The sequence below is a fragment of the Trichechus manatus genome, unplaced genomic scaffold (assembly GCF_000243295.1).
Source record: "Trichechus manatus latirostris isolate Lorelei unplaced genomic scaffold, TriManLat1.0 scaffold00014, whole genome shotgun sequence".
NCBI classification, from domain to species: domain Eukaryota; kingdom Metazoa; phylum Chordata; class Mammalia; order Sirenia; family Trichechidae; genus Trichechus; species Trichechus manatus.
In genome coordinates, this window is record NW_004443950.1 from 19,690,812 (window position 1) to 19,711,818 (window position 21,007).

At 46.6% G+C, this 21,007-nt stretch overlaps 1 protein-coding gene and 1 pseudogene across 1 annotated transcript in view; one reads left to right on the top strand and one right to left on the bottom strand.

Annotated features, from left to right (window-relative positions):
- RHPN2 (rhophilin Rho GTPase binding protein 2) overlaps positions 1-20,958 on the top strand; it is a 57,871-nt gene extending 36,913 nt beyond the window's left edge. The window contains exons 5-15 of the mRNA XM_004371614.2: positions 1,813-1,890; positions 2,270-2,394; positions 3,426-3,592; positions 6,315-6,502; positions 6,898-7,054; positions 9,485-9,604; positions 11,497-11,691; positions 13,729-13,805; positions 14,034-14,180; positions 15,435-15,590; positions 20,405-20,958. Coding sequence (XP_004371671.1) covers positions 1,813-1,890; positions 2,270-2,394; positions 3,426-3,592; positions 6,315-6,502; positions 6,898-7,054; positions 9,485-9,604; positions 11,497-11,691; positions 13,729-13,805; positions 14,034-14,180; positions 15,435-15,590; positions 20,405-20,665 — 1,671 coding nt within the window. The 3' untranslated portion in view covers positions 20,666-20,958. The remainder of the gene's footprint in view (positions 1-1,812; positions 1,891-2,269; positions 2,395-3,425; positions 3,593-6,314; positions 6,503-6,897; positions 7,055-9,484; positions 9,605-11,496; positions 11,692-13,728; positions 13,806-14,033; positions 14,181-15,434; positions 15,591-20,404) is intronic.
- Positions 10,863-11,373, bottom strand: LOC105756030 (60S ribosomal protein L35a pseudogene; annotated as a pseudogene).
- Positions 20,959-21,007: the final 49 nt, after the last annotated feature.

A 21,007-nucleotide genomic window follows, 5' to 3' on the forward strand; every position in this document is an offset into this window, starting at 1 on the left:
CAGATTCATCCATGTTATGAGATGCTTCTCAGATTCATCACTGTTCTTTATTGTTGCATAATACTCCATTGTGTATATGTACTATAGTTTCTTTATCCATCTCAATTGTTTCCATGTCGTTAAATTTTTAACATTCAATCTATCTGGAATTTATTTTGCGGTAAAAAGCGAGGTGTAGGGCTATAACTTTCTTCCCCCAACAAATGGTTAGCCACTTTCTCCCAAACCATGTTTTAGGAATTACTATTTTGCTCCTGCTCTGTGCCAAGGGAGGTAGTAACAGACCCCCGGCTCTGTGGCTTCCTACTGGGCATGGCCAAGGGGAGGATCACCAGCAGGAGGTCCGAGGGTGGTAGGAGAGGGAACGCAAAACCAGTTGTCTTCTAGTGGGCTCAGACTCAGGGCGACCCTATGTGTGTCGGAGTAGAACTGTGCTCCACAGGGTTTCAATGGCTGATTTTTTTGGAAGTAAATTTCTAGACCTTTCTTCCAAGTCGCCTCTGGGTGGACTTGAACCTCCAACCTTTCGCTTAGCAGCCAAATGCATTAACCATTTGCACCTCCCAGGGACTTGCCTTCACACTACTCTCATTTTCGTGTCCTATACTTGCCATCTTCTAATATATTATATTCATGCTTCTCAAACTTTAGGGATCCCCAGAGATTCTCAATTGGTAGTTTGGGGTTGCTGTTAGCTACCACTGAGTGGGCCCCCAACTCATGGGGCCCCATGCACAACAGAATGAAATGTTGCCTGTGCATGAGCTGCATTGGCCAGGAATCTCGAAACCAGATCTCTGACGTGGAAGGTGAGAATTCTACCACTGGACGACCACCACACCCTGACCATCTTCTGATACACTATATAGTTGACTTCTTTCTTATGTTTGTTGTTTATTTTCTGTCTTATCTTGCTAGAATAGAAGCGTTCCGTGTGTATGTGTGCTTTAGATGAAGATTTACAGAGCAACCCTGCGACGTGTCAACACTCTCCCCTTCTTGACAATGGGTTCCGCATTTCTATTCGTCCAGCTTTCCTGTCTCTTCCTCCCTTCTCTTCCTTGCCCCTGGGCTGGTGTGCACATTTAGTCTCGTATACATGGTTGAGCTATGTATATGATTGTTTGTTTTATGAGCCTGTTTAATCTTTGGCTGAAGGGTGATGAGGGCAGGGATCTTTGTGTCTCTTTTGTTTACTGATATAATCTAAGCACTTAGGGAAGTGCCTGGCCCATAGCAGGCGCTCAAGAAATATTTGTCGAATGACTTAATTAACTGACAGCGCTCATCAAACACTGTGGCTCATCAAACACTGTGCCGTGAAGTTGGCCTCTCACCAGGGTGATTCATTTGTGGAAGTGCCCAGAGCTGCTCCTGCAAAGGCTCCCATCACAGACCCTGAGGGTAGCATCGCTGTAACATTCCCCGGAACACAAGTTTCCTTTGCCAGGAAGACCCTGTGCCCAGGTACTTAGGCAGCCCAGCAGACAGAGGTCTCAGCCCAAGAATATCTGTGACATTTGTCAGAACAGTTTAATGTGCGGGTCACTTAACCATGTTACAAAGACATTTTTAAATAAAAAAGAACTTCAACTTTTCTTTTTCCTAAAGCAACAAAGGCAAACTTTAAAAAGATACATACTTATATTCAAGAAAATAAATCTGACCACTTAGAAAATCACTGTAGCATACAAATGCTTATAAGTTTTCCTTTTATTCTACATATATTTTTGAAAGGGGGTATTATTATTGTTTTACATATTTATGATCTTGAATCACATCTTTTACTATCTTATCTCGTTTTTCATAAAGGATTTTATCCTGGAACACTACAGTGAAGATAGCTATTTATATGAAGATGAAATCGCTGATCTTATGGATCTGAGACAAGTAAGCTTTTGTGTGCAGCAGGGTGGGGAGGATGGCTGCCACCTGTTTGTTGACTCTTCAGAATATCCCATTCCTGCATGCCTGTTACACAATCTCAGGTTGCTGGGGGCGAGAAGGGGGGACTATCAAAACCATCCATTCCACTTGTTACATAAGAAAACCACAGAAGGGAAGAGACCTGCCCAGTGGTACATCCAAAGCTGGCTTCCAGGACTCCTGACTCTGTGCCAAGCCCTCCCTACTCCTCCTTGAGTTCATGATCCCAGCTGTGGGGCCCAGGGTCCACAGGAACAGCGAGAGATGTCCAGACCACATGGGCAGGGACCGTCCGCTGTGTCCACTCATCTGCTCACCCTCTCCGGGGTGCTTTTCCTTTCAGGCTTGTCGGACACCCAGCCGGGATGAGGCTGGTGTTGAACTGCTGATGAGTTACTTTATCCAGCTGGGTTTTGTGGAGAGTAGATTCTTCCCACCCACCAGACAGATGGGGATCTTGTTTACATGGTAGGTACTGAGTTCTGTGCTGGTGTTTCCCACGTCAGCCATGGTTTCAGCTCCTTGGCACCACAGATGCTCCTCTGCAGACTGGCTGTCCTTTTCCACTACAGCCCCCTCTTTTCTAAATTGTTGCATTTATACAGGAAAAGTCCAGAGAGATGTCAGGAAACTGGCATTTATTTACGAAGGGGATCTGGAGGGAGAAGGCACCAACCAACCTTGCCTTCTTGCTTCTCAGAACGAGTGAGCCCAGGAGAAGAGGCGATGTTCCTTCTCATTCTATTGTTGGGAAACAGGAGGACTCTGAGGTGGAGTTAACAAGAAGCAAGATTCTTGTCGCGGGGGTGGGAATTGAGTTTTTTCCCAAAAAGAAGAACACCAAACAGAAATATGTGAAATTTTAAAAACTGAAGCAGAACATCTGATTCTTTTCTAGGACTAGTGTTCTCAGGATTAATATTATTGAAATACTTGGGAGATACCATACCTCTTCTTTGAGTGGACTTAGAAGCGTGGCTGATGGGAGAGTAAATCCCAACAGCTAGGAGCATATTCAGAATTAAATTTTACCACCAGAGACAGCTACCAATGCCTTTCTTTTGGAATGGAGAGGCTGATGACGCTTCATAAAAATGCATTTAGGGGCCTGCACTGGTGAGACTGCTAAAGATGATTTCTCCTTAGCCTTGAATTAGGAAGAAGCTCCCTCTCTACCTACCCCCTGGTTGATGTGTGAACTTTATAACAAATCCCGAATCTTTAGACTTCAGGAAAAATTATGACAGCTTAATAATTGCCATCTTTCATTTAGGAGCAGCCACATTTTAAAAAAACAGTAGAGTTTCTTTTTGTGTGCATTGGTGGGGCTCTTAATTAAGGACAGTCGGGCCTGTCACCTTGCACAGAAACCAGCACCTCACTGCATGTACGTCTTTGCCATTCATATAAGGAGTTGATTTTGTCGAGTTATTTTCACGGTAAGGTGGATGTTAACTAGCGGGTAATCCCTATTCTCAAAGCATGTTTCTTTTAAACAGGTACGACTCCCTCACTGGGGTTCCGGTCAGCCAGCAGAACTTGCTACTGGAGAAGGCCAGCGTTCTGTTTAACATCGGAGCCCTCTACACACAGATCGGGACCCGGTGTAATCGGCAGACACGAGCTGGGCTGGAGAGTGCCATGGACGCCTTTCAGAGAGCTGCAGGTGTGTCTCTGCAGGAGCTGCCTGGCGGGGAGAGGGTCTGTGGTCCTTCTCACGCCCATGCTTGGACAGAGGAGCCTGCAAGGCCAGTCCAGTTTCCACCAAGAGAAGCGCTTAGTGGTTCAAATCCTAATGTCTCCATCTCCATATGTCCTATGTACATAGTAAATGCTGGGGTTAATGGTTAATCTTTCCCAAATGAGTGGCCCCAAGAATGGCAGTGAATGAATACTATATTGAAAAAAACAGACTAAGTATTCCTGAATCGTGAAAACGTAGGCCTTTTTCTCTTTTATTAAGTATGCCTTATCAGCACCTATTATTATCCATCCTTTCAGCGTTGTTCCACGAAGTCGGCCAGCCTGAGGTTGCTTTCTCTGCCCGTGTGTCAAGTGACGTATACAAGTGCTTAATAATCCTGTCATCTTCTCTGGGACTTACAAACCCATTCCCACTGGAACTTCTTTTTCCCAGCCAGTCACCCCTGCAACCCATCTTGGTAGGAGCCAGGTGCAGGGTGGAGGAGGAATGCAGCTTAGCAGCTGACCTATAGAGGACAGGGTCACTGGGGGTCGGGCAAGTCCCTGCAGACCTGGTGCAGACACCTGGGGAAGCTCCCGTGTGCCTGAGGGTTCTATCTTGCTTCCCTCTAGCATGGCCTGTGTCCAGGGCAGACTCAGGCTGGGGAACTGTAGGCAGAAGCAGGGGCAGAGGGCCGCCAACAGCATAATCCCCTGAACGGGCTCCACAGCGTTCCTTTGGTTTCCTTTGGTGCCTATCCTGGTCATCCTGCCTTGGGGTGATACTCCTCGAGGAGAACCTTTGTGGGTATTTTATTTTGCTCTGCAAGGCTGTGAAGTACTGTAGCCTGGTCATTGTGGCTAAACATGGAATTTGTAAAATGACTGTACCTCGGGATGGAACGGTATGCTAAGACTTTGTGTGGGAGACGATTTCGTTCACTGTAAATCCCTCTCTGGGCTCATCCTTCTTTCTGAAGAATCTTAATGAAGGACAGGAGGAGTAGGGGCACTTTGTGACCTGTCTCCAAGATTACAGAGCTATAGACGCCCAGGTGGTGGGAGAAAGCTTCAGAATGTCAGAGAGTGAGTGAGCCCGAGGGGCGCAGTCAGCCTGCAGGCTAGGTTGGTCCCTGATCCTTTCATGGGGCAGTTTAGGCTCTGCCACAAAACCAGAGGAACCAGTTGGATGAGGTTCATGTCAGAGATTGTATTTCAGCTCCAGATTTATTGTCAGTTAATGCTGTGACGGTTAATTTTCAAAAGTATAAAAAAGTCAGCTGGGAGCAAGAGCATGAAAGTTTCTACTGGAGTGGGCCAAATTAATCTTTCCTGAGGTCTTGGGGGGAGCCCTGAATTTCTGGATGGCACCCCATGAGCCCCTGAGTCCTCCTGCCTGCTTTCTGCTTTCATGAATGGCGTTCCTCACAATTGTTCCAGGTGAGACAGGAATGGGGGCGGGGGGGTGGAACCCGTTGTGGTCGAGTCGATTACAATTCATAGCGACCCTATAGGACAGAGTAGAACTGCCCTATCATAGGGTTTCCAGAGAGCAGCTGGTGGCCTGGAAGGGGGATAGAATTGCCGGGCCATAGGAGACTGGTTTCTCTGCTTGACAGAGATGTGGACGTCTTGGAAGAGAATTCGATTTTTTTTCCCCCAGAGGCTTAAAACAACATCCGTTTATTATCTTACAGTTTCTATAGCTCAGAAGTCCAAATTTAGCTTAGGTGGATTCTCTGCTCTGGGTCTCACACAGCTGGAGTCATGGGGCTGACTGTGGCTACTGTCTCATGATCCTTGAGGTCCTCTTCCAAGGTCATTTAGATTGTTGGCAGAATTAGGTTTTTTGAGAGTGTAAGACTGAGGGCCTTGTTTTCTTTTTTCTTAATAATTTATTTTATTTTTGTTGTTGTTGTTGAGAATATACACAGCAAAACATACACCAGTTCAAGAGCTTCTCCATGTACAATCCAGTGACATTGATTACATTCTTCAAGTTCTGCAACCATTTTCACCCTTCTTTTCTGAGTTGTTCCTCCCCCATTAACATAAACTCAGTGTCCCCTAAGGTTCCTGACTAATCTTTTGAGTTGCTGTTCTCATTCTGATCCCATATAGATAGATCTTAAAAGAGCACAGTGCTCAAGGCAGACATTCTTTACTGGTCAAGCTAGACTACTGTTTGGTTTTAAGAAGACTTCAGGGGATATTTTTGGTTTAAGGTCTAAAGTTTAAAGATTACCTAAGGGAAATAGTTTCAGTTTTCTATAGAATCTTTGATCAAAATATTCCATAATGGTAGCTGGGCACCATCCAGCTCTTCTGGTCTCATGGCAAAGGAGGCAGTTGTTCATGGAGGCACTTAGCCACACATTCCATTTCCTCCTCCTATTCCTGACTCTCCTTCTTTCTCTGTTGTTCCAGAGGGCCCTGTTCTCTTGCTGGTTGTGGGCCAGCAGCCTCCCTGAGTTCCTAGAAGTTTCTGCAGTTCCTTGGCACATGGCCCCTTCCATAGGACCTCGGTACTTGTAATCTCTGACTTCTTTTGTCTCTGACCTCTAGACCCAGATGAGAAGCCGATTTTTTAAGATGCTCTAGGACACCCATTTTATATTTTTGCTTCTATCATTTTCTATACTTCTGAGCAGCACGGTGAAATAAATATGTTCCCCAACTAATGTGCAAAAAATGTACCATTCCAGGGGTTTTAAACTACCTGAAAGAGACCTTTACTCATACTCCAAGTTACGACATGAGCCCTGCCATGCTCAGCGTGCTGGTCAAAATGATGCTCGCTCAAGCCCAAGAATGCGTGTTTGACAAAATCTGCCTTCCTGGGATCCAGAATGAGTTCTTCATGCTGGTGAAGGTGGCTCAGGAGGCTGCCAAGGTGAGGCTTCCCTGGTTCCTGAGACCTCCTGGGGGTGGGCGGGATGCATTGCGGCAGGAGCACTGGAGGCAACAGGGGCTCTGTCCGTGGCCTGGGCAGCGTGCTCACCCTGGCTGGGCAGCTGGTTTGTATTTTCTTGGCAAGTACTGGTGTTTCAGATATGGATCACTGATTCCATCTGCAGCTTAGCCTAAAAACCAGCATAATGACGGTTGCCTGGGTCCTCTGTTAACTCTGGCACTGACAACATGGGGAGCCCTTGGAGCTGCTCCCAGATTCCGGAGCAGCCTCTGGCAGGGGCTGCTGCAGGAAAGAAAGGGCTCTTTTTCTACAGGCCCGGGTGCACGAGGGCCCCTGGGCCAGGCTCCCCCTTCCCAGCATCCCCTCTGTTTCAGGTGGGAGAGGTCTACCAGCAGCTGCACACAGCCATGAGCCAGGCGCCGGTGAAGGAGAACATCCCCTACTCCTGGGCCAGCTTGGCCTGTGTGAAGGCCCACTACTATGGGGCCCTGGCCCACTACTTTGCCGCCACCCTCCTCATCGACCATCAGTGTAAGAACTGAGGACACGGGGGCCCAGGGTTTGGTGAGGGTTGTGGTTTGACTGTCTCTGGGGGGTTCTGAGCTGAGTGAGAAGTGGCAGCTGGCCTTGGAGATGCTCGTAGCCTGAGGGCAGAGGATGGGATTACACACTGACCCAGGCGGCTGTCATACCAGTTGGGTGGGATTGGCAGTGGTTGCTGCGGAGTCAGTTCCAACTCATGGTGACCCATATGTGTCACAGTAGAATGGTACTTCATTGGGCATTGGATTTTCTTTATTATTATTGTGCTTTAGGTGAAAGTTTACAGCTCAAGTTAATTTCTCATACAAAAATTTATACACATATTGTTACGGGACATTAATTGCAATCCCCACAACACGACAGCACACTCCCCCTTTCCACCCAGGGTTCCCTGTGTGTGTCCATTCAGCCAGTTCCTGTCCCTTCCTGCCTTCTCATCCTGCCTCCGGGCAGGAGCCGCCCATTTGGTCTGGTGTATCTGATTGAACTAAGAAGCACACTCTTCACGAGTATTATTTTTTGTTTTATAGTCCTGTCTAATCTTTGTCTGAAGAGTGGGCTTTGGGAATGCTTTCAGTTCTGGGTTAACAGAGCGTCCAGGGGCCATAGTTTTGGGGGTTCCGCCAGTCTCTGTCAGACCATTAAGTCTGGTCTGGGCATTGGGTTTTCAGTGACTAATAATTTCGGAAGTAGATTACCAGGCCTTTCTTTCGAAGTGCCTCTGGATTAGGGTTATAAAATCTTGCCGTGGGAAAAAAGGGGGATATCATTAATTCTGCCTAGGGTATAGCAGACAGCTTCATAGAGGCGACTTTTCACCTGGACCTTTGAACAGGCCAGGACTAGGGTGAGGCACTTGCCTCAGGCTCAAAATTTAAGGGCATGCCAAAAATCTCAATAATGAAGGTCACATTTTTTTTAATTGGGGTAAAACACAGCATGAAATTTACCCCTTCAACCATTTGTAAGTGTACACTTCAGTGGCATTAAGTACATTGCCGATGTTGTACACCCATCACCACTATTTCTGAAACGTTTTCATCATGCCAATCAGAACTCTGTACCCAGAAAGCAACAACTCCCCATTCCTCCCTCCTCCCAGCCCCTGGCAACCTCTAATCTACTTCCTGTCTATGAGTTTGTATAAATAAACAACATTGTAATGTCATATTTTTAAAAAATAAAAATCAATGCAAAAAAGTCCATGCTGCCCAGACTCTTGAATAAAGCTGGGAGTCAGTAACAGTGCTGTGCTGAGCCGCCTTGGAGCCTGAGGCAAAAGGAAGTTTTGATGTTTTGTTCATCATGGAGTTTTTTGCATTAATTTTGGTGTTTTAAAGATAGCACTGAAATATGGTGTACTTGCTTGATGACTGAGCTTTTCGTACCCCCTTAAATTCTGAGTCCGAGGCAGATGCCTCACTTGCCTCACCCTAGTCCTGGCCCTGATCTAGAGGATATGTTGTAATTAGTATTAACGAAGGGAACCCCAAAGAGTGAGTAAAAGGGTAGACTCTGGAGCCAGCTGCCTGGGTTCAAATCTCAGCTCTGCCATTTATTAGCTGTGTGATCTTAGGCAAGTTACTTAGCTTCTCCCTGCCTCAGTTTTCTCATCTATAAAACGGGGATGTGAGTAGAACTTATCTCAGGGCTGATGGGAAAAACTAGTGTCTATATGCAAAGCTAAGTAGTGCCTAGTACATAGTAGGCTCTCTGAAAGTATTATCTGCTACAACTAGTATTATCCTATGGTTAGTCAGGGGGACAGGACAGGTAAACAAAAATGTAGCCTCAGTAATTGCTGTAGAGACACAAATGAGGCAGCAGTTGGTTCTGCTTGGTGGTCACGGACGTATCCCCTGGGCATGATCCATATCTCAGAGGTGGTGACTTTGAACTCTGAGTGGGGTTTTTCCATCTGAACAAGGAGGTAAAGGACCACTACGAGCAGAGGAAACTGTGAGCGAAGGAGTGTTGGTGAGCTTAGAGAGAGAGGTGCATGCCAGGGAGGATGATGCTGAAGCTGGGGCTGGGGCTGGGAAGGGCCCTTTGTCACAGGTCTGGAGACCACCAGAGGTTTTCAAGCAGAGCAGCAACAGGGTCAGTTCTGTGCTGGAAGGTTTCATGAGGTGGGGGACTTGGAAGAGCTAGAGTGCCAAATCATGAACCACTAGGGTGTGCCTGGCCCTGAGGCCAAAGCCCCTGGCCAAAGGCTCGTGGGTTGGATTGCCTGGGGTGTGTCCAGCAGTAGAAAGTAGATCCATTTACCCAAATGCCTTCTAAAACTGGCACTTGAACCGGAAGAAAGGAACCCAGAGTCATGTTGCAAGAGACATCCCTAAGTGGGTCTGTGGCACCATCTCCAGAGCTCGTAGCCATGGCCACGAGAGGGGACTTAACTGGTGGTTTCCATTGCAGTGAAGCCTGGTGCAGATGAGGACCACCAGGAGAAGTGCCTGTCCCAGCTCTATGACCACATGCCCGAGGGACTGACACCCTTGGCCACACTGAAAAACGGACACCAGCGCAGACAGCTGGGTATGTATCAACCCTGGAACCTGTGCCAGGGCTGCTGGCTCTCGAAAGAGCAGGGCATCCAAATCTTCATGCTCCCCAAAGGAGACCACTGTCAGTGAGGTCACTCTGGATTCAGTAACTGTGAGGCACAGTCTCTAGCCTTGAAGGGCTTCCAGAGAAACGCATGTTCTCCTTGGTTCTACGAGGACCCAGGCATCCTGCAGGGGAGCCAGAGCCTTGACCACCTCCCAACACCCTAATGGTCCACAGGATGACCCTTGGAAGGACACATCTGTTAATTTTCTTATCCCCAGCTTCATCACCAAGAGCGCCTAAGAACCAGTTATGAATTATCCTAGTTGGTCTCTGCCATGTCTCAAAGTGAATATCTCTTTCCATATCAAAACCTGAATTCTTCCACCTCTCAATCCTGCCCACCCTCCCAGACACACGCCATTTCCCCACCAGAAACACCGGTGTCACCCTCCTTGTCTTTCGTTCTCACCCTGCATTTGATTCGCAAACCCCATTGGCTGCACCTAGAAAACATATCCTGAATCCGACCACTTCTTACCCTACCACCCTGGTCCAAGCCATACCTAGTTAGCAAACATTGACTAACTCAACCCTCACAGTAGCCCTGTCAGAGAGGTCTAGTATGGTCCCATTTTATAGTTGAGGAAACGGAGGCACAGAGAGGTCGTGCAACTTGCCAGCTCTTTGCAGTCTCGTTGCAGGTCTCCCTGCTTCCCTCTGTGCTCCTTCACAGTCTGTTCACACGGGCCAGATCACATCAGTTCTCTGGTCAAACCCTAATGGACTCCCATCCCACCCAGAGTAGGAGCGAGAGTCCTCACCCTACACTTGTAAGGCCAGGCACACTCTGGCCCCTGCTCCTGTCTGACTTCTCTCCTGCTCTCACTCCCTCCAGCCACACCCAGCTCCTGCCCCAGGGCCTTTGCACTTCCTGTCCTTTCTTTCAAGACCACTCATCTATCAGATATCCTCACTTCCTTCAGGGCTCTGCTTTAAAGTTACCTTATCAAAAAGGCCTGCCCTGGTCACGCACTAGAGACTGGCAGCTCCCCATCCCTAGTCTTCTCTTACCACATCTGCCTGCTCTGCCTCACTTTTCTCTGTAACCTTATTGCCACATAATCCATTACATATCTCGTTGCTTGTTAATCATCTATCTTCACCCACTAGCATGTGAGCTCCATGAATGCAGGGGCATTTTTTTAAAAAAACAAACCCACAATTTTGTTTATTTTCAGTAAGTTTAAGTTCTTAAGGGGTACAGCATCACATGGATCCTGTGTCTAATGGACTTAGCAGGAAGGTTGCTTTGGCATTTGGCAGGAAGTGTGCCACTGTTTCCATGGGCGCGAGTTACCCCTACCCAGATGACTCTGGTTTGTTAGGTTTCCCTCCAGGAGTCATTGTGCCCTTCTCTGCTTTGTACACATAAGCACATCTCTTGCCTAAATAAAATTCAGTTTTATCTTGGGCATAAATGCCTTACATTTTGAGACGAGATGTGTGCTCCCTCTGGTTCCCAATACCCCATTTATATCCAATAGCCTTAGACCACAGCCTTCCAGACATACTGGCCAGTTTAGAAGTCCTCTTCCCAGCAGGCCTCCACAGGCTCCAAGATGGCAGAAAGAGAAGGGGCTATTTTTGTTCATTGCTTTATCTCTCCTGCCTAGAACATTGGGTAAATATTCATTGAGTGAATGAAGGAAAATCTCACAGACACAAGTGAGGATATTACATATTCATTGAAGACAGGCTTGAGCAGTCCACACAGATCCTTAGAAAAGAGAATGTCCACATTCTTGGGCTGATCCTTGGGCACTTTGGCTCTTCCTGATATATTCACATTTGTAACTGAGGCAACATGTCATTGGCAGGAAAATCGCATCTGCACAAAGCCATTGTCCATCATGAGGAGTCTGTGAGGGAGGCCAGCCTATGCACGAAGCTCCGCAACATCGAGGTGCTCCAGGAGGTGCTTTCCGTGGCACAGCAGCGCTCTCGGCTCAAGTATTCTCAGCACCAAGAGGCCGATGATCTAGTGAACTTAATCGATGCTCCTGATGTTGTTTGTAAGTGACTAAGGCTCTCCGCCGCGTGCGTGGACGCCTGTGCTGTGTACAGAGTGTGGCCTGTGTAAGAGTCACTCTGGGTAAACATAGCCTTTATTTGCTCATCCTGCAGGGGTTGGGAAACCCTCTCTGTGTGCTGCTCTTGCTCTGGAGATTTCATCTCCTAATTCCCAAATCTGGGGGCTTCTTTATGGTCATTGTCTCCATCGCCCGCTTTGCAGCATCTGATGCTGCAGACTGCCCCCTTGCCCTCCACACTCCACCCTTGGTGTCCAGGGCCCCTGCCATCTTGGTTCTGTTCCCACCTCCCTGAGCCCTCTCTCTCCATCCTCTTTGCTGGCTGGTCTTCTTGCCCTATCCCAGCCACCCCTCCTGGCATTCTCTAAGAGTCTATTCTACCTGGTTTTCTTTCTCTAGACTCTCTTCCTTAAAGCCTCATGACCTCCTATGGGGTTTCAGCCATCACCTCTAGTCAGAAGACTCCCGAAGCTTCACCTTTAGCCTTGGTGTCTTTGCTAGACTCCACACCCACTCACATTCCCAGCTGCCTTCTGGGAAACTGCACTTAGCTGTCTTTTACCTCTAACTCTAGTTTTAAAACCAAATGCATCATTATTTCCTCTCCCAGGCTTGTTCTTTTTTGTCTTCTCTAGCTTTTATCACCACCATCATCTAACAACTCCGGGTACTCAGCACTCTCCTGGGTTCAGGAATACAGACAGGAACCAGACAGCTGTTGCTGCCCTCAGGGAGGTGGTGGTCAGTTCTGCCTGGGAGGTGGGGAGTAGAAGGCCTCCCCGAGAGGTGACTTTGTGATGAGGAATCCCTAGGATCCTTCCGGAAGGAGTTAGGGTGGGGAGTGGAGGATTGTCCAGTTGAGGGAACTGCCTTTGTGCATGCCTCCCTGCCCACTTCCTGCACCTCTGGCCTCAGGCTCTAGGGCTCCACCCCAATTTTTACAGACCGGCTCCTTAAAGACAAAGTCCTGCTCCAGCTAGACTCCTGGGCCCGTTCTGTAGCAGTGTTAGCTATGATTTGTTGAGCATTTGGATGACACTAAGCACCCCATGTATAAGGAATCTCATTCAGCTTTCCCTCCAGCACTGTGAGGGAGGTACTAGTATCATCCTCATTTTAAAGATGTGGAAATAAAGGCTTAGGGAGATCAAAGGAATTGCCCCAGGTGACCAGGCTGGTACGTGGTGGAAGCAGGGATGGTGCTCAGGGATCTTCCTCACCGGCACTGTCGTACCTCTGCGGCCCCAGTGTGCTCTGGCCAGAAGGGCAGGGGAGCACACCGCTCTGGTGAGGCTGTTGGTGAGTGGTGCCGCCCCTGCAGCAAATGAGCAGCCTGTCTGAGCTCAGCGCTGTGTCAAGGGGCTTGTAAGAAGCCACAGACTCATCCTGTGAATTTGAGGGGCGTGTTCTACCTGGACTTTCGTTTTATGCTTGTCGTGCGTGTATAATTAGCCTGCTCTGGGGTCTTTTGTTAGCAACTAACTAGCTTTATGGTATGGGTTAGACCAGAGGCTGCCATGAATGTGCTGTAGAGACTTGTAGCTTTCAATGGACATGACTGGCAAAACCACTTCTCATGGTGACATCCTCACATCACACGTTAAGAATGAAAACAGAAGGCCCGTCATGCCCAGGACTTTGTACCGAAAGACACAGAAGTTCCGTAACAGCCACGTCTGAAATATAGTTTGTTTTCTGTAGAATTTTATGAGTGCCAAAGGAATTCTTCTGGAATATAAGCTCCTTGAAGGCAGCGAACTTGTCTGTCACTACTCTGTCCCAGCCCCAGAACAGGGTATGGCACACAGGTGCCCAAATGGAAGGTCCAGTTCCCACCGGGCCAGGGGATTGAACAGTGTTCCATCTTCTGTACCATTTGTCTAAGCCAAGAGGAAGGACAGTGACTAGGAAACACTTCTGTTTTCTCTTCCCTTCTGACAGAAGACTGTAGCCCTGAGTTAAGGGTAGCTTTTCAATTACAGAAACATTTACTCTTTCACTTTCAATCTTGTTTTCTAGCTAAAACTGAGCAAGAAGTTGAAATCATACCGCCACAGTTCTCCAAGGTGACAGTAACAGACTTCTTCCAGAAGCTGGTATGTTGAACACTTATTTCATGATGACCTAAGGGGATAACTTTTAAATTCTGCAAGTGTGTGCAAGGGAAAATGGCTATTAATGTTCTTGTATGAGTGCTGTAGTACACGTTATCCCGGATGGTGTCATTAGGCTCTGAACGAGGTTAAGTGAAATCTTCGAGGACAACAGGCAACATGTCTGATTCAGCCTTCAAATCCTACAGCTAATGATGCTCTATTCCAAAGGGCCCCCTATCTGTGTTTTCGGCTAACAAGAGATGGACACCGCCTCGAAGCATTCATTTCACTGTAGAACAAGGGGACTTGGGGTTCACCTTGAGAGGAAACTCCCCAGTTCAAGTTCACTTCCTGGATCCTTATTGCTCAGCAGCAGTAAGTATGCACCGTTCTAGATTTGGAACAAAACTCACCAACGTCTTTGCAGGGAGTCAAACTGGCAAGATACAAAGAAAGCAGCCCAAATGTACGTATCTGGGTGATTGAATTAGGGCACTGCTGGTTAGTTTAACTCTGACTTTATATGAAAGGCTTCACCGATGCTACGTGCCCAAAGAGACAAGTTGTAATTTTTGCTTTCTTGAAGCACACTTATGCACATACCTGTTTGTTTTTTTTCTTTTCTTTCTTTTTTTTTTTAATTGTACTTCAGGTGAAGGCTTACAGAACAAATAGTTTCTCAGGAAACAGTAGTACACATATTGTTTTATGACACTGGTTAACAACCCCACAACATGTCAACCCTCTAATTTCTCAACCTTTTTTCTTGGTGAAAATACACATAGCCAAAGATACACCATTTCAAAAATTTCTACATGCACAGTTCAGTGACATTGACTACACTCTTCCAATTGTGCTGTTATTCTCATTTAAGATGAAGGCTTACAGAACAAAATAGTTTCTCATTTAAGAGTTACTACAAATGTTGCCCTATGACAATGGTTAACAATCTCACAACCCATCAACAATATCCTTACTCAACCTTGGGTTCCCTATCACCAGCTTCCTTGTCCCTTCTGCCCTATGGCCCTTGTCACTGGACTGCTGTACCTCAGTAGTCTCATTTGGTTTTACGGGGCTGTCCACTCCCAGGCTGAACAGTGAACCTCGGAGATAACTTCACCACTGAGCTAAAAGGGTGTCTGGGGGCCATACTCTCGAGGTTTCTCCAGTCTCCTTTAGGCCAGTAAATCTGGTCTTTTTTTTGTGAGTTAGAATTTTGTTCTACATCCTTCTCCGGCTCTGTCCAGAACCCTCTGTTGTGATCCTGGTCAGAGCCGTCAGTGGTGGTAGCCGGGCACCATCTAGCTGTACTGGACTCAGTCCAGTGGAGGCCTCAGTAGCTGTGGACAATTAGTCCTTCAGACTAATCTTTTCCTTGTATCCTGTTCTCTTCATTCTCCCTTGCTCCCGAAGGGATGAGACCAGTGGAGTATCTTAGATGGCCGCTCACAGGCTTTTAAGACCCCAGACAGTACTCACCAAGGTAGAATGTAGAGCATTGTCTTTATAAGCTGTGTCATGCCAGTTGAGCTAGAGCACATAACCTGTTTTGTGAGTGCATTTAGAAACTGTCTGATTCAGGGATATGAATTAATGCTGACCTTTGTTTAAACGATCCTTTTGTAGCTGGCAGGAGCCAAAGAAGGAGATTATATTGTTTCTATTCAAGAGGTGGACTGTAAGTGGCTGACACTGAGTGAGGTTATGAAACTGCTGAAGAGCGCTGGCAAGGACGACATTGAGATGAAGGTCGTGAGTCTCCTAGACTCCACGTCGTCCATGGTGAGCACTGAGACCCCCAGCAACAAAGGGTGATGTGGAGTGAAATCAGTGTGATTCAACCTCAGAGGTCTCTACCACGCCCTCTGCCTCCCTCCTACATCTGTAACATCTCACAAAACGGCTGAACTCCTAAGCTTGTAAGCGTTGGGAAGTGCTCACCTTGGGTCAAAGAGTTGTTGTTAGCTGCCGTCAGGTCGACCCAGCACACGGTCACTCCATGCACAACGGAACAAAACGCTGCCCAGTCCTGCACCATTCCCCACCATCACTGGCAGATTAGACCCTTGTGATCCACAGGATTTTCACTGGCTGATTTTCAGATCTCTAGGCCTTTCTTCCTAGTCTGGAAGCTCTGCTGAAATCTGTTCAGCATCATAACAACATGCACGCCTCCACTGACAGATGGGTGGTGGCTGTGCATGACATGCATTGGCCGGGAATTGAACCCCGGTCTCCCGCATGGAAAGCGAGAGTTCTACCACTGAACCAAATTTGGAAAAAAAAATTTTTTTTTAACTCTATAGAAAAAATAACTAGTTAATTAATTTTTCTGATTAAATGGTTATTAATTACAAAGTACTCCATGTTCATGGTAAAAAAAGAAGTTCTCGTGATACAGAAGAGCTTAATACGAGATGTGAAAGTCCCTTTCCACACTGCAGACACACTGTTAGCAATTTCCAGTGAGTTCTTGGGAGATGTTGTATGCCTGTGCAAGGTCATGTTATTCACGTGGGAGGAATCAGACCGTATGTACTCTTCTGCACTTAACTGCACTTTAATAACGTAACTTAGACACTTCCCTCTATAAAAACATTCATTCACTCAACAAATAGTGAGTACGTGCTGTGTACCAGGCACTGTCTTAGGTGTTAGAGCTATAGCTTGAACCAGACAGATGAGGTTCTTGTCCCCACCCAGCTGACACTGTATAAGTAAGTGGTTGTCATTCTGGTAAATACTGTAAAGAAACTAAAAATATAATGTGCTAGATGGCTGGGGGTGGGGAGAGGCTCCTCTAGGCGGGGTTTGAACTGAGACTCAAGTGCCGAGAAGGAACCAGCCATTTGAAGAGGTACAAGAAGCACTTTCCAGTCAGAGGGACCAACAGGTGTGAAGACACTGCAGCAGACATCAGCTGCTGCCAGAGGAACAAAAAGGCGGCCTTTGGGCTGGAGATCACAAAGCGGGAGAGTGGCAGGAAATGAGCTGGGGAGGGAGGGGACACAGGACACAGGCTTGAAGGGCCCTGTTAGCAATGGCAGGGAGTAAGGAAGCCACTAGGCCTTTAAGAAGGGGAGTGGCATGGTATGATGTTTATTTTAGAAACGTGTCTGCTGCCTGGAGGCTGGTTGAGAGGCAACAGGGAGACTGAGCTGGCTACATGGCAATAGTCCAGGCAGGTGATGCCAGGGGCTTGGACTAGGGGATGGCAGTGGACGTGGAGAGATGGATGCACCTGAGACATGTTTTGGACATAGAACCGACAGGGATTTGTAGTGATTTGTGGAGGAGTTGGGGGAAATGGAGACAGATGACTCCCCCGATTGGCCTGTACAACTGCGTGGGTAGTGGGAGAAAACCACCAGAGGTGTGCTTTGAGTGATTTTACTTTCAAATTTCAATTTCCCATTGCTGGTATATAAGAAAGCAACTGACTTTTGTAAATTAATCCTGTACCCTGTGACCTTGCTATAATGGCTTATTAGTTCCAGGGGTCTGCTGTCCGTTCTTCGGGATTTTCTACATAGACAGTCACATCATCTGCCAACAGTTTTGTTTCTTCCTTCCCACTCTGTGTACCTTTTATTTCCTTGTCTTGTCTAACTGCATTAGCTTGGACTTCCAGGAGAAAGTTGAATAGGAGTGGTGAGAGGAGATAGCCTTGTTCTCAATCTCAGCGGGAAAGCATCTCGTTTCTCACCATGATGTATGATGTTAACTGTCCTTCCTGTATCTGAACCAGGCCAGTGAAGGATTTGGTGGATGGTTAAAGGCAAGGGCCCTAGACTCAGACTGTCTGGGTTTGAATCCTGGCTTTCCTACCAGCTGTGTCATCTTCAAGTCATGGAAGAGCTGTTTGTAGAAAATGGTAATATTCTTTGGAGGAAGCACCGACCTCCCAGGCTTATTGTCGGGACTGACTGAGTTAGTTTATGTAAAGCACTTCAACAGTGCCTAGCAGGGATACTATCAGTTCATAAAAATAAAAAAAAAAAAACAACCAAACCCGTTGCTGTTGACCCTGGAGGACAGATTAGAACTGCTCCATAGGGTTTCCAAGACTAAATCTTTATGGAAGCAGACTGCCACATCTTTCTCCCATGGAGCTGCTGGTGGGTTTGAACCACCAACCTTTCAGTTAGCAGTTGTACGTTTTGTACGTTTTAACCACTGCACCACCAAGGCTCCTTCAATTCATACTAAACCAAATAAACAAAACAAACCCGTTGCCGTCGAGTTCATTCCGACTTATAGTGACACTGTAGGACAGAGTAGAACTGCCCCATAGGGTTATAATAACAGTAATAACCACAATTACTGTGGTTATTCTCTTCACTTCAGATAATGACAGATGAGCACTGTTTTTAGCTGCTGAGCTCTTTCTTCAAACAAAATCAAATAATGAGAACAAATATAGCCCCATGTTCTGGCTGGACTAATTGGTGCCTGGAACACTGCCTGCTACCCCTGCTCTTGACTGTTGTGGAAAGCCCTAGTACCCCTCTGTGGAACAGATTTTGAAAACTATTGTTGTATGGTGGAAAGAATCCAAGGCTTGGAATCAGTGACCTGGAATGTAGCCCTGTCTGCCATTAACAAGCTTTGTGACCTTCAGCAGGTTCATATCCTCCTGGGTCTCAGTTCCCTCATGCATGTGAGAGTTAGACTAGTTGAGTGGTTTTCAAACTGTGCTCTATAAAGTCCTGAGTTCCAGAGATGTGTCCCAGGAAGATTTGGGGAGTGGATGGTGGGGAGCATGCTGGAAGGGGAGAAAGGGAAGAGAACTCTCTTGAGAAGTCTGGCTGTGAAAGGGAGCAGACATTGGGGTGGTAGCTGGGAGGGGGACATAGGGTCAAGTAAGTTTTCCAAGGAAGGGGGTTACATACCAGAGCAAGCGTGTGTGCTGATGGCAAAGGTCTCAGCGACAGGGAGAGGCTAATAAAGCAGGAAGGCGGAGACACCTGGAAAATCTCTCTCGGGTGTGGGATCTAGACACACGGCGGGGGGGAGTTGGCCTTTGGGGACAGGCGCAGTTAAACATAAGGCGAGGATGTTGTGAGGCCATGCAAGTGGCTTGAGGAGAGAAGAGAATGTCTGAAACAAGCATCTAGGAGAAAAGGAATGAAATTACTGAAGAAATGTAGTAAGATTGCCAGGTAACGGGGTGCCTGGTAGAGGCTTGGGTCAGGGTTAGAATTTCAAGGGAATCAGTCAGCTTGGTAAATGTCTTCCAGCCATATGCAGCTGTTTGGATGCAGTCCTGGGGGTCAGAGGGTGGGGTTTAACTAGAGTTGACATTTCACCAGATGAGTGTGGAAGGGGAAGAGAATTGAAGGTATTTGTGAGGGAGTGGTTATAATGATGCACAGCGGACTCTAAGTGGGTTAATGTTGAGAAATGTTTACGGGCCTCAAATCTACCTCCCGAACAGTTTTATTTTTAATGATAGTGTGTGTGGCCTGTAAAGCATGTTGGGATTTATGGTCGGTATTATAGAAAAGGGAGAGGCATTTTCATCCAAAGGAGGCAAACTCAAGAGGGGTATTTTACAGTAAATATTCCTTTTATAAAGGAGCCCTGGTGGTGCAATTGTTAAGGGCCGGGCTGCTGACTGAAAGGTCTGTGGTTCAAACACACCAGCTGCTCTGCGGGAGAAAAGACCTGGCGATCTACTCCCAGAAAGATTACAGCCTAGGAAACCCTGTGGGGCAGTTCTGCTCTGTCCTATAAGGTCACTATGAGTCATAATCGACTTGACATCACACAACAACCCCTTTTCTTGCTGCATAACGCAGACTCCTCTTAAGATTTATATTATGAACAATGTACCCAACCACTTTAGATATACCATAATGTATATGAATACCCTAATTGCAGTGCCTGGAACATAGCTGATTCTCTAAACATTTGCTGAATGATTCAATCTCGATGTTAGGCAAACCTTAAGAAGCAGGCATGTGGAAGTGTTTAAGAAACCAGTTTCCTCAGAATTCCCATTTGAGCCTACACAGTTCTTTAAAAGTTTAGTTAGTATCTTCACCATGGAGTCTAATCTGTAAAGAGAATGAAGTTGATCTGTACCTACTGGCATGGATGGAAATCCAAGACATGTTCAATGAAGAACGCAGGGTGCAGAACAGTGTGTGTAGCGTTTTCCTTTTAAGAAAAAATGGTGAGTATACTTAGGCACGTATCAATGCTTCTGTGTGCATAGTTATCTCTAGAAGTATCACACACGGTGGTTACCTCAGGGGAGGGGACTCGAAGTTAGGGTGGAAAGGAGACCTGCTGTTCTCTGTATATATTTTCCTATTTGTTTACCATAAGTATTACTTTTTCAAATATAATAAAAACCTATAAAAGTAATGTTACTAAGCCTAAATTACTACTACTAAGTATATTCCTTAAAAATTGTCATTGTTTTTAAGAGCCTAATTCTATGTAAGTGTTAGTTACCTGAGTTCCAGATTATATCAAGCTGATTTTAAAGGAGGTGCTGTAAGTACAGAATATGCATCTCAAACTTTGCAACCACCTGTTAATTTGATGACTTCTAATACCCCTTTTCTTCCTTTTTTAAAAATGTGCAGCATAATAAGAGCGCCACATATTCTGTGGGAATGCAGAAAACCTACTCCATGATCTGTTTGGCCATAGATGATGATGATAAAACTGATAAAACCAAGAAAATCTCGAAAAAGCTCTCCTTCTTGAGTTGGGGCACCAACAAGAACAGGCAGAAGTCCGCCAGCACCCTGTGCCTTCCATCCGTTGGGGTTGCGAGGCCCAGTGTCAAGAAGAAGCTCCCCTCTCCTTTCAGCCTTCTCAGCAATGACAGTTCTCTGTACTAATATGAGGAAACAAAAACGTTTAGGCCCAAAACATTTCTGAGTGCTGACATGGCCTTAATACTTGTGCCATAATGGAAAATTTTCTATCTCATATCTGGTTTTCTTAGTCTAAACTTGCTGTTGGTATTTTTTTCTGAAGGAAAGTAACCAGAAACCTCTAGAAATGTGAGGATAACAAACTGATTCGAGTTTCACTATATTGCTGCAAAAGGAGCCCTGGTGGTGCAGCGGTTAAGCTCTCAGCTGCTAACCGAAAGGTTGGCGGTTTGAACCCACCAGCCGTTCCATGGGAGAAAGATGTGGCAGTCTGCTTCCATAAAGATTACAGCCTTGGAAACCCTA